General features: G+C 33.2%; 1 protein-coding gene across 1 annotated transcript in view; it reads left to right on the forward strand.

Annotated features, from left to right (window-relative positions):
* The window catches only part of LOC129222139 (sphingomyelin phosphodiesterase 4-like), a 56,614-nt gene that overhangs the window by 31,707 nt on the left and 10,743 nt on the right, over positions 1–14,164 (forward strand). Inside the window, 3 exon segments of the mRNA XM_054856591.1 lie at positions 4,198–4,352; positions 5,411–5,451; positions 5,453–5,630. Coding sequence (XP_054712566.1) covers positions 4,198–4,352; positions 5,411–5,451; positions 5,453–5,630 — 374 coding nt within the window.

The following is a 14,164-nucleotide window of genomic DNA, read 5'->3' on the forward strand; positions in this document are numbered from 1 at the left end:
AAACAACTGCTCAGTAAGCATTAGAAAAATCAAGTTGTGATAAATATACGCATTCTGACGCCAAGCAGCTTAAAGCATTTTCAATTTAATTATTTTTTTTGAACAAAATGGTTCAAACACTTGATAGTTTATTGCAATTTTTTAACTTTTCAATTTACAAAGTTTGAGCAGAACAACGTCTGTCGGGTCCTCTAGTACAGATATAACAATTTTAATGAACTTTATACAATAAAATATTCTTTGTACTGTTTGGTCTTATAAGATTTTTTCTTGTTGGTCCAGTGATTAGAACATGCTATGAAACTTTTAAATTTGATAGTGAGCAGAGTTACATAATTCGGAAAAAATATTTTCTTAATGACAGTTACTATACAATTCAGTTTTAACACACACAGCATAGGTTACGAACCCTTGAATGTTATTAGTATGTACTTATATGCTACATTATAACGAATTTTGCATTGAAATATGATGCTCGTCCTACATTTTTCAATCGTGTTCACATGTGCCTCCCTATAGGGACACATGTGAACAATTGAAGACATTTTTTAAAATTTCTATAAAGTAAAAAAATAAATTTTTAAAAAATCTGAAAAAAGTCCATGGCACAAAGAAAAGACTCCAATCATGGAGACCATTTTTCTGTAAGAAATTGATAATATTTTCTGAGAAATTAAGAAATGAAAGAAATTATTCACATGTGCCCTCTTTTCCCCTACATGTATGTATATCAGATTTGTCATTGGTAATTGTGGTTGCAATCTAATATTGTTGAATACAGTTGCAATTATAAGAGAAATTATGATAGGAGGTTTTTGTTGCTTTGAGTATTAGGGTAATGTCAGAAAATGAACATGATTATGTAATGTGAAATGTTAAAATTTCAAAACATCTTCTTGTGTTTATTTTCTATAGGTTTCTTCAGAGGAGTAATTATAATAGGTTGCCCTTTTTTTTACTTAGATTATTATAAGTTGCTTTTTTTTTAATATGAAATTACAATATAAATTGCTTGTCGAGTATGCATGTGCATCTATTGCAGCATGTTTGGTATTGATTGCTAGAAATTTAGAGTCCAATTAAAATTATGAAGAGGAAAGGGGATTTTAAATGAGTAAGTTTTTATAATGCACTTTTGAAATTTGGATCATAATTATGAAGAGAATCACAGAAATCATAAGACAGGGTTGATAGTGTTTAATTAGAGTTGTAATTGTAAATGATTTTTATTGCCTTATAATAAACAAATTTTCAAAACTTCTACATTCTAACCTGTGTATCCTTCAAGAGCTGATCCAAAAAATTTTCAAGTAGGAGGAGTCGGAAGAGGCAACTGACTTATTTCTTGCCCTTCACTAAGTATCCTGGTTTACACACGTTTGGATCTGATGTTCAATTCCAAAGCATTTTAGCGGAGAGTTAATTATTATTGAGGCTCGTCAAAAATTGCATTCGCAGAACTACAGCTTCGAAAACTTTCCAAAATAGAGAAGTTATGAACTTTATCCCTTTCTTTAGCATCATCAAAGCTGGTGTTGTGTTTCATGACTTTATTTTGAAGAATTTTCTAGAGGACGTCTCTGAATCCCCTTCGCCTAATATCATCAAAGATTGTGCAATACCATGTTAAAATACTTCAATTTTGAAAACTAACCAGAGGAAAAATTTGCCTTGTAACGGTACTGAACCTCTCCCCTCCGTAACATCTACAAAGATAGTTAAAAATAAGCTTTTAGAGCTTCAATTTCATAAAAATTTCAGGAAAAAATTTTGGATGCAATCTCTTTCCCTATCATTGTCACTGATAGTCTACCAGCTTGTTTTTTAGATCTTAATTTTGGTAAATGAACAAGGGAGAGACAAGCAAGGGGAGCTCCGAAGCTCCCCCTTTACCTAATACAGTAAAACCTGTAAAGTTGACCACCTGTCTATGTTGACCGTTTTTGTCAGGAACGGAATTAGTCCTATCTTGTATAATGAGGGAAAACCTCTGTAACTTGACCACCTTTCTATCTTGACCACCTGTCTATCTTGACCACTAATGTACACCAAATTTGGTTTGGAGTATTGTAAAAAACCCTTTGTAAGTTGACCACTTGGTTTATTTTTTAAATCTTTCTTCAGCAATTATTTTATATTTTATTATTTATTTATTTTATCTTTCTTTTTGATAGCTTTCCAAGAAGATGTTTAATGCTTTTACTAACAGACTAGCATTTTACTAACTAAATAAAACTGCAGCATAAAGCTTATGCTGCTCTTTATTCTCCAAACTTGTTTTTCATTCCTTGTTCGATTTAAGATAGCCTATTCTCTGTTCAAAGAAAATAGGTGTCAGTACAGAAGTACGAAGTCTTTTCCTTCAGTTGCAATAGTGTTTGTGGCAACACTGGAATTGTGCCTAAAGAGCAGGCCCGGGATCTATAAATTTTGGGCCCCCTGCAAGAAAATATGTAGGTCCTCTCCCTAGTAGCCAGCAGTGTCCTATTTGTAAAGTTTACAAATCTTAGTGCTAGTTTTTTCAATTTTTAGGGCCGTTAGCCCCCTTAAGGACGTGGGACCCCCGCACTGCGGGTATGCAGATCTGGACCTGCTAAAGAGTAAAGTTACATATTTCTGGTGCAAGGGATTAAGATGATAGGATATTTTAAATTTGCTTTTATTAACTGGAAGAGTCGAGCTTGTTGCTTTTTTTGATATAAGTTTTATATAAAAAGGCTTCAAAAAGAAAAGTTAACTGAACTTGAGATTAATGAAAAAGTATGAAATATGAAAATTGAGAAGGGAGAAAGCCAGAGAAATTAGCTGAGCACATATGGAATTATCTAGAATTAGTGTCTAATATGGTTGAAAACAAAGAGAAAAAAAATGACAAAAATATTTGAATAGTATTTTTAATTAGTGTTTCATAATGTTAAACAATGAAAGTGAGTTAAACAGAAAGATAAGAGTGAATTCGTCAAAAAATGAATACATGGTGCAAGAAATGACAGAAAATAAAAAAATCATTACCCCCCCTTTATAAGTTGACCACCTGTCTAAGTTGACGGCCAAAGTACTGCACCGCGAGTGGTCAACTTACACAGGTTTCACTGTATCAAGAAAAATACTGAAATTGCACAATTGGGACTTCAGTTTTCAAAGAGTACTTAGGAAAAGTTGATAAACTTAATCTCTTCTCCCTAGCATTACTGAAGTTTGACTACAATAGTGTTTTAAATATTTCAATTTTGAAAAAAACGTGGAGGAACCTCTCATTTCCCCTAAAATAACAAAAGATTGTCAAAATTGGCATTGTAAGAACTTCAATTTTGAATTTTCCTGAACCAAATTGAATTTTCTGAACCTTTTGAGAGTTGCTGAACAAAATTTATTTATTTGAGGTCAACAAAATTTGCCTACCATTGTTTTTTGTTCTTTAGTTTTAAAACATTTCCCAGGGCAAGCTCTAATTCCCTCTTTCCTTTAAGATTAAGGAAAATTGAAAGAAAAATGGGGTTTTTTAACTTTGGTATTGAAAAATTACTGTGAAGAAGGGAAACAATGTGTTAAGGGAGGAACAATCGTACACATAGCCCCTCTCTTATCTCTGCTTTTTGATATCATAGGATTTTCACCTGAATTTACAGAAAAGAGAAAAGGCTCCAAGATAGACTTACTAAGATTTTGATAAAGTAATGCAAATACAGTACACCCTCGTTTTAGCGTGGTTTTGATTATGCGTGGTTTAAGATTTGATACCTATATTTTATTTTACCCAGATGAGTTTCGGTTTTATGCGGATGCAGCAATGCAAACAGTCAAAATTTTCCCCTCTTTCAAAATCCAAACTCCTAAAGATTGCAGAATACGCGTAATCAACTGCATTTTGACATGCTAATAATCGAGCTTGGGCCACTGGAGAGACATTTTATGCGATTGGTTCCAGAGCGTTGTAAATATATTAGACGAAATAATGTATTCATATTAATTTTGAAGTTTAGTCACAATTTTTTCATTAGCATTAAAGCTATAATGTATTATGAGTGTCCAAGTTTTTTTGTCACCCGTTCAGTGAGAAAGTTAGTTTGGTTGTTTTTTGTGTTTCTTAAGTTGCTTTTTTATCTTAAGTATTTCACACAAATATGACATTTTTGCTCTTTAAGTTCAAATTTATTTCGTAAAAGTAAAAATATTTGTTTACTTATTTTTTTTCAGCTGAAAAAAGTTGTGTATCTAAGCCATCAAGTCTTGAAGTATCATCTTACATTCAGCGCTCTCCAGAAAAATCGTTTTCTTTTCGAAAACTTTCCCATCTTGAAGCTCCAGGATCCAGTTATGTACCTCTTTTTAGTGAACCTGTATTTATGATGGTAACTTATGAGTCTCCTGTTCCTTCACTCATACTGTTTTTCTTGATTTGATGTTTTAACTTTTTTGCTTTTGCACTTTCAGGAAGTTCATGTTTATGCTTGATTCTTTATCATGTTATTGTCGAAATAATTTTAAAAGATGCACCATATGTTATATGTAATGTAAGCTGTTTAAAGAACTAGGTTTGTATTTAGATAAGTATAGGAGGACATGGGCATAATAAAATGCCATCATTTATGGTTTTTCTTTAGTTATAATTAGATGCTAAGTTTAAACATTATTTTATGCTTATTTTTTTTAAATTGTGGATAAGAGACTTTTTTACGTTATCGTTTTGTCCATTCAATTCCAAAACCACTCCAAATCACTGCTGATCCTCCACCTTGCTGTCTACAAAAAAAGCTTCTCTTAAATCATGTTAGTAAAATTTATGACCTTCGGGTCCATCGATGTCCTATATTTTACTGTTACTTAATATCATTAACAGCCATTTGTCACCATGAAACATTTTCTTAGCCTAGTTTAAACATCTATAGTTGGGACAACCTAACCTGTCAGCATCACAATGCTGTGATTAAGCCTTTAAAATGCTTCCAGGTTAGGTTTGCCTTAGCTATAGTTTTGTGGTGATTGTAGATATCTAATATTGTGTTTCTGTTGTGTATGGCTTAGTAATTTGGGCTGCTGTCTTAAAAGACAACCCAGTTTCAATCCTTGGCATGTGTTAAGGGATGAACCCAGCTCTTCCCCCATACTATAAAGCAGGTACTAAGGCTTCATGCTAAAAAATGAGGCATTTTTGGAAAAAAAGAGCCTTCCCGACAATGTATTAACAGATCAGATTTTATCTTGTTTTTTCTTCACTGATGTTTTCTTGTATGTGTAAAATAATACTAAAAAGCAATTGTCTTCATTTTGCTTTTTCTCTTATTGGTCACAGAATAAATTTAAATTTAGATTTTGTACTATTTCTAGACTATTTTTAGTGTAATTTAGGATTTTCAACCTTGGTTTTTTTAAAAGCTTCTTGATTTATTTGTAGTTTGAATATTCATAGGTTACCCATTTGCTGTCATCCATATCTGCTGCCCTGAGAGAAAGAGAATTTGGACCCCAATGGAGATGTAGGCAATAAAAGCTTTTTTTCAAAAGTATGCAGTTTCTTAGATACTTCAAATGATGCGTATAATTCTGATGACAACTCGCCAGCAGATATGAAAAAACTTACACAACATTTAGAAACTTCAGCTGATCAGTTATGTCAATTTTTTCGAGAGGTAAAATGTTATTGTGCATTAATTACTTGATCTTTCAATAATTTTTAGATTGCCAAGTTACAAAAATTGGTTTTTGCAAATGCAAAAGTTTTACATTTAAGCAGGGCATAAAACTGGTCAGTAAAAGTCAGTATTTTAAAAATTGGTCAGTATTAGTCGGTATTTACAAAATTATATTCATAAAGTCAGTTTTTTTTTTGTTTTTTTTTTGTGCAAATTTTTCCAAATAATCGATTTTAAGATAATATTCACTGTCAATTTTGTTTTCATTTTTTGATATACATTAAAAACTGTCAAAAAAGCAATAAATTGCTAATATAGCATCCTAATTTCACCAATTTGGTAGCCTGTTTTACTTGATAAAAATTCTTTTATTGGATTGGGATTATTTAGTTTTATGAAAAACCTCGCTCCCCCCCCCCCACCCTTTTGATATTGGGTACATTATCTAAAATTATCTTTTCTGTTTTTGCCCTAAGAACAAGGTAATAATGAAAATTTTTTTGACCAATAAGACATGACGGCTACATTTGTGTACAATATCGAGATGAAACAATTTTGTTATGTTTAAATTCTTATTCCAATTTGTTGCCTAAAACTTTCATCATAAATTCCCGCAGTATAAGTGAACTTACATCCTGTCCCAAAAATTTAGACACAAACAATAAAATACAATTCACAAAAAATATGAATGGTAGGATACTTAATTTCATATGTGTATACTAATATTAAACAGTATGTAAAGCACAAGGTAAGGTTAATTTATTAGAAAAAGTATCATGCATGGGTGCCCACCTGGGGGGGGGGGGCAGTCATGGTGCAGGTTGCAGCATTGAAAGTTTTTGGGAAGTTTGTCTTGAGGGGGGTAGTTTTTCTCATTTTGGGGTGTGGGGGCTTTGCAATTTCTAGAGGGGGGTGTGTGTCCTTAATCTTAGAGGAGTGGGCACCCCGCATCATGCGTTGAATTTATTTAAAAAAAATCAGAAAATAGGGTGTCCCATAATTTTGACATTTTTTAGCATAGGCAAGTGGTGCACTAAAAAAATGGGGGTCAGGAGTGGGGGGGTAGGGGGTGGCATCCCTAAATCTGGGGGGGGGGAGGTTGTAAAATTAGGTTATATTTTTAGATGTTAGCTTTACTGATTAAAATACCTCAGAAAGCATGGCACCTGGCCTCAAAAATCAGGGCAGATGGAAATTGTAAACTTCCAATTCAAAGTTGCATTATTAAGAATTAGTAGAAGGAAAAGTCTATTTACTTGTACTTTGTATTTTTATTTCTGTGAAAAAAATCTATACACTGGGTAAAAAATTACTTTTTAATCAATTGCTTATTTTTACTCTGAAAAGGGGGGGGGGGCTCAGCAAGGATCCTTTACTTTTGAAAGTAAGGGGCAGTTGCCTCCCTTGTCCTCTTGTATAAGCTGCCTATGCTTTTTAATTTATAAATGTTATTTAAGGTGAAGAAACATAGTTACAAATGCACAGGGCCGATCCTATGGGTCGTCCGGCCGCCCGTGTGCAAAGATCTAATGTGCCGCACCTCAAGAGTAATTTGCATATTTTGAGTAATCTTTGACGTCCATACAAATATTTCTTCAAATTTCTATATCAAGTTCTAGTTTAAAAAAGAAAAAAAAAAAAACAAGAATGATGAACTTATAGAAAGGAAGAAAAGTTTTATAGTAAGAAACTCCTTAGGTACAATTTATATCTTTGAAGAAAGTAATAGATACCAAAATTTACTAACCGTAAAAACGCATTTTATAGTCTGTTTTCGGTGACATTCAGAGGAAGGACGGAGGAGGGGCAATCAGGGGAGGGGGGATTGCTACGAGAAAATTATCGAAATTAGCGTACGAAAAAGTTTTAGTATTCTTCGGTTGTGTTTGGTTGCAAGGAGAAAAGAGTCGGGTATATTCAAGGTGCATGGAGAAATTTTCGAAATTGACGTCAAATATCGCAATTTTAGGAATTTTTTCGAGACTTCAGGGGAAACGTAATGTTGGAGTTCTCTCCTAAAATTCTTTCGAAATTGAGTTTAATTCGAAGCTATTTTTTGTGACCGTAACTTAGGAAAGATCGGCGCTCTTCCCGAAAATTTTCCGAAACTGAAGTTTTAAACAAGCAGTTTTGGGTTATCTTTGTTGACGTTGCTAAAGGGAGGGAGATTTAATCACCTCCTATCGAAAGTTTTCGAAATTGAAGTTTAAAACGCAAATTTAGGCTGTATTTGGTGACGGTAGGGGATCTGGCGGCTTTTCTCCGGTAATTTCTCGGCACTATTGTTTCAAAAACTCATTTTTGGTTATATTTGAAAATGATAAGGAAAACGCGAAAATATTCCAAACCGAAATATTTTTCGGAACTAAAATCCATTTTAGGCTATTTTTGGAAAGGAAGGGTTTGGGGGCTCCCAAGTGGATATTTCTAAAAGCGCAATTTTATGCTATCTTTGGTGACGTTAACAAAATTGAAAAGCTTCGGTGGATCTTTCGGATATTTTTCGATATTGGGGCATTCCAAGGTATTTTTGACATTATGTAGAGTCCGTAACGTGACCTTTTTTTGCCATAACTTTTTAATTTACCGTTTGATTTGCAAATTATTTTAATTTGAGCTGGTATGTTGGTTGGTAAAGATCAAAATCAAACAGTAAATTAAAAAGTTATGGCAAAAAAGGTCATGTTACGGACTCTACATAAATGTCAAAAATACCTTGGAATGCCCCTATTAATATCTGAAAAACACAACTATAGACTTTTGTCCATCTCACTTCGACGATTGATGGGTATATGCCCTAGCGCATACAAGTTGCGCTAAAAAGTTACATAAACCAGGTAGTTCTCCTCCAGAGTTTTTTTAGAAAATCGTATTTTACGCATTGTTTGATAACGATGTGACAAAGAGCAGGCGGGGGTTCAGTGTGCCCTCACGAATTGTTTTTTGAAACTGAAGTCAATTTCAAACTGAGGGGGTGGGATTAGGGCCTTCTCTAAAGACGCTAATTGAGACTATCTTTGGTAGTAATGTTTGGGAATGGATTTAAGGGCCCTCCATTGCAAACATTTCGAAAAAGAAATACGAAAAATGTCGTTAAAGAAATTTTGATGACATTAAGAAGGGCTATCTTCGAGGACGCCCATATGGGGGGCAAAAGGGGGCTCAACCCCCTCCCCCCTTTAAAATTAGAACTTCCTTGCTTTTATTACTTTTTTCTTTGCAAAAATGTAAAAACATTTCTTCTCCAGCAATTAATGAATAAGTTATTTAAAACGTCAAATTTTAATAACACTAATCTGTACTGAAGTAAATCAGTTTCTATGGGAAAAATATCTGAGCCCCCCCCCCCTTGAAATTTTGCATATAGGCGCCCTTGGCTGTCCTCTGAAAACACATTTTGGATTTTAAAGCCAACATTTTCAGGCTATGTTTGATTAAGTTAAGGTGGAAGGGGTGAATCAGAGATTTCTATAAAAGCTTGAGGGGTAAACATTAGTGGTCGCCCTGGGCCCTGAGTGCTCCTTTTAGAAGGCACCCTTTCATGCTTCAGGAGAGGGGGCCATTTCCCTCATCTCCGCTCCCCTGTATCCATGCCTGATACCGGTTCTGTCATAAATTTTGCAACCAAATGAAGCATGTGTGTAAAGAGTAGATATTAATAGACAATGAACCAACACAATGTTCCCTAACAATCTATTTTTCTTGAACTATGCTATGCTGTCGGGAAATCGGCACTTACTTTGATAATTGAACATTTAAAATTCAGTATATTTATTTGACTTATTATAAGTTATCTTGCGAGAAATTCTTGAGGAATTTTGCTTGATTAAAAGAACTATAAAGCGGCCTGCGGCCGCCCTTGTGCGGTGCACACGCTGCATACCTGCTAGGATGGGCCCTGCAAATGCATGAAATACACTCCCAGCTCAGTCATTCCAGCTGAGGACTGCAGTTTTGTGCTTAATAGCACTCATCAGCCCGGCTTAGGAATGGGCTGAGCTGGAGGTGGAAAACCAATTAAGGAAGCTAAGAGTGCCAAACAAACTTATAGCTAATATAGAATTAGCTCAGACCAGACCAGTGACCGAAACAATGGTTGGGTTCAACTCGAAGATTGAAGGCAAGGCAGGATGTTTTCTGTAACTTACAGAAAACAGTTAAATGAGGCAGTGTGAAGCAAAGGGATGTAAGTGGACATTTTCAAGTTTTGAGCAAAACAAGTTTAAAGACAACATCCTAGGTAGGCTTTCATAGAAAAAAATTTCTGCTGTATAGTAAAGGTCAAGATTTACGGTCGCCACTCGCCACGTGGCGACTCAGTTTTCAAAATTGGCGACCCCAAAAAATTTCTACAGTCGCCAACTTTTTTGGGGGGTTATTTTTAATTTAGATCCCAAGAAAAGAATTTCAGTGCATCAGTACTATAAGGATTCACCGATAGAGATCGTACTCCGACTAAATGTTGTTTATTTTACAAAGCTTGCATGTTCTTTCTCACTGCCTGCCTGTATGTTGGTTATTTTACGATGCTTGAATGCTCCTCTTACGCGATTTAGGCCATGTAAAAAAGCAAGAATACAGTGAATTAGGAAGCCATTTGCTCAAGATTAGAGCGTTTGCTCCTTTGTCTTGACTCTTTGTTTTTCTTTCAAGTAATTTGCGTACTATAATCATGATTTCAAGAAGAAATCATTGTATTTTAGATTATATTTCAGATTAATTTTGATTATTTCTTCAAAGTAATAACCTTTTCACGTTTAGTTGCTCAAATGGTATATTAAATTTATTTATTTTTTTACACCGCCTCCGATTATGCGAAACTTTTTTTTTCTTCAGGCCCATTTTAGAACCTGCAGATTATAGGCCGTCCGCGGATAATGCACAGGAAAATACGGTTATTAAACGGGGTTCGTACGCTCCGGAGAACCTGGAATCGTCATGGAAAACGACATAGTTAAAAATGTCAGAGAAATTTCAAATTTTGCCCCCCTCCCCCCCCCCCCACAATTTTTTTTTTTTTTTTGCAATTTTTTTCCCAGGGAATTTTGTACCTTGAGTTCTAATCTTCGTTTTAATCGATGTTTCCTGAAAAAAAATAAATATACAGTGGCTCCCAAAAGTGTTCATACAATGAAATAAGTTGCATGCATTGGTTAGAATTAATATTTCGGATTAGGTATTTTATTATAAGATTTATGATCTATTTTTAACAAAACTACATGAAAATTTTTAATAAAACATTATAACTTAATTTTTTAAAAATCGAAAACCAAAAAGTGTCGGAAATTTTATCTCACAAAAGTCTTCGTACACTTTGAAAAAATGTCAAAAAATTAGTAAATAATCTAACTTTTTACAAAATTATTATTTAGTAGAATATTATGCATTATCAACTACAGCTTTTAAACGTCTGGAAATAGATTTCATTGTTTTTTCTTTCGTTTTTTATGCAATTTCTGAATAAGTGTTCAGCCGCTCTTCGAGTCTTACTGTTTCTAGTTCGCTTTTCGTTTCAATGGTGTATTTTCGTTTTCTAGCCGCCAGATATCTCCAAATATGTTCCATTAAGTTTAAATCTGGCGATTGAGGAGATATTTCTAAGTTTAAGGACAATTTTTGAAGCGCCAAACGCAAACGTGTACTTCTTATCGTTATCTTGATGAAAAACAAAGTTGTTTCCGATCACTAAATTTTGGGCTAATAATTTAAAATTGTTTTTTAGAATAATTAAATGAATAGCATGATTCATTATTTCTTCTAAAAACTCTAAGTTTCCAAGTCCTGATGCAGTTATGCACCCTCACACAAGAAACACCTTCACCGTCCTGAATAACTGATCCAACTAAGTTCTGAAGATTAAATTCCTCATTTTTTCTTCTATAGACAGATATACAACAATTTCACCCAAAATATTGAATTTATTTTTATCTATAAGTAAGACGTTGTTCCAAAACGTTTTGAGCTTATTTATCATTGATTTTACGACGGAAAGTGTAAGTTTACTGTTTTTTGCACAGACATGAAAATTTCTGCATTAAGAGGTCCCTTTTAATCCAGCTAATCAGAGAACTTGGCGAACAGTTTTAGGTGAAAAGTAAACATGAACTGTTTCATTCAATTCTGCAGAAACTTTTTCCTTACTCAAATGTGTATTTTTCATAATCTTTTTAACTGTAAACATCCGATCACGCTTTGCCATTTGACTTTTTCTTACCTTGTTTTCGATCCGATTCTTGTCTTTAAATCATTTTATCAAGCACTTTACTATAGAATGTTATAAATTAACTAATTTAGAGACATTTTAAACCAATTCATGTCTACTGTGAGGGAAAAAAAATCAAATTTCGAATCGTGTTTGTTGTTTTCTACTCATACCTGCCATTTAAAAATAATAAGCAGAATATAAGGGAATAAATAAACAAAAGATTAAAGGCAAATAACTTTACAGTGTCATTATAATGCAAAAATAATTAAAAAAAACCACATATGATAATTTTAATCGTGAATTTATTCGAAAATATTTCAGTGTATGATGACTTTTGTGACACTTTTTTTCTCTGTCTCTTCGTTTTTTGACAAATTTAGAAAATAAAATCTGGAAATATTTTCAAAAAAACTACTGGGTTTTATTCAAAATGGCATAGAAAAGGTGTGAAAAAAAATTGGACTTCATATTCGAATTCAGTTTTGCGTTATTTTGGTTTTACTACAAAATTTCAAGGTGTACGAACACTTTTGGGAGCCACTGTATATAAAAGTTTTGAGGCAAAATGACGCTGGCAATAAAATAAAAAAGGACCGTGGACGCCATTTTTGCCCCTCAATAGTTCCAAAGAAAAAAATTCCTAGGGTGAACAGGAATTATGCACAAATTTAACGGGAGAGAAACATTTTCCTGCATCTAAAGCACAAGCCTGCGGATGGGAGGGTCAATTGGGAATATCGTTTTTTAATCGAAAAGTCTTTTCAGCTACGAATGAAACGTAGTCGCCATTTTTGGTCATTTATAAGATGGAAGTAGACACGATGCCCTAATGTCTAAGTTTCCAAAAACAAAGCAGAATTGGATGTTTTCTTTAACTGCAAACTAATGAAAACAACGCAAAATGTGCTGCAACTTGTTTTTTTTTTTCTTAAAATTTAATTTAAATATGTAATTTTCTTGAGAAATGAAAAATTTTGTTCTTAAAACTTAATCTCATCCTCATTGCCTTGGACGCAAATGTGCTAGAAACTTTTCAACTGAATTGTAGTTTCACAAAGATTTATTATTTTTAAATTGTTTTCACGCCACAAATTCAAAAAATTATTTCTTAATTTTTGTCGTAGCCGCCATATTTGGTCATTCCCAGATGGCAGTGCACAATACTTTTTTAGAGCCTAAGTTTCCGAAAATGGCATTGGATGTTCATTGCAGTGCAAACTATTGATAACAACGCAAAATGTGCTCTTTTTTCCCGGGTAATTCGTAATTATTTTCTGGAAAAATGCAAAATTTTATCTTCAGAACATTTTTTAAAAATTCTAATTGATTTAGATGCTTTTGTGCTAAAAACTGACTATTTTGTCTTAATTGTAGTTTTTTAAGGATTAATTATTGATCTTTCTCTAAAACAGTTTATGTTTTGCTTTAAATCTTGTTCTAAAAGTATGAAAATATTTTGCAAATTTCGATTCTTTAAAAGTGAAAAAAAAAAATCATATTGTATGTTTTTTTACATAAACCCTCGAAGGTCGTTCCGATCCTATTTGATTCCCAATTAACTCAAACAGCCTTTATTCTGAAACAATCGTCAAAAAAAGAAGACAAATTATTTAATTTAAAACTTGAAAAGGCAACTTGTTTTTGACCGCAGAAAGTCCCCCCTCCCCTGTGAGCCCCGTTTTATCATTCCTTTGCCATAAACAATGTTCCATGTTGTCCCATAAATAATGTATTTCATGAAAAATCCTATATATCATTAAAAATAGAAAGAATAAAAACTATATTTCTATAAACCTTATCTTATATTTCTGCTGTGATGTGGACGCTAATACTCGCAATCGATTAGGAATACGTTCCATTGAAAATCGTTTAAACAACGGGGGCTAGTTTCTATTCGAATAACTGTTGTAATTTTTTAATCTTCAATCGCATCAGATTAAAATATAATCCAAATAGCCAGTCTTTGATCGTTTTCCCTTCATAGTCATCCTAACATGGAGATGCTGCGTATGGAACGTAGTCTCTATGTTTGGTCGTACCTTTAGTTCAAATAATGCAAAAAGAATTTTTTTTTTTTGGAAATATATTCTTGGTAAATGCCAAATTGTATATTACTGGAGGAGGTTTGTAGTTAATTATTTTTGTGCCAAAAAAAAAAAAAAAAAATTTTGAAAAAAATTAAATCATATGTATATCTAATATTTTTTCGATTTCCTTCGTGCTAATTTTCTTACAGTTAATTCTTTTCATTAAATTTGTTACCTGAAAAGTACATGTTGATTTTTACTACCATGGCATTTGCAATGATTTACAAAAAGATTTTAAA

Source organism: Uloborus diversus, chromosome 5, assembly GCF_026930045.1.
Source record: "Uloborus diversus isolate 005 chromosome 5, Udiv.v.3.1, whole genome shotgun sequence".
Taxonomy (NCBI): Eukaryota; Metazoa; Arthropoda; class Arachnida; order Araneae; family Uloboridae; genus Uloborus; species Uloborus diversus.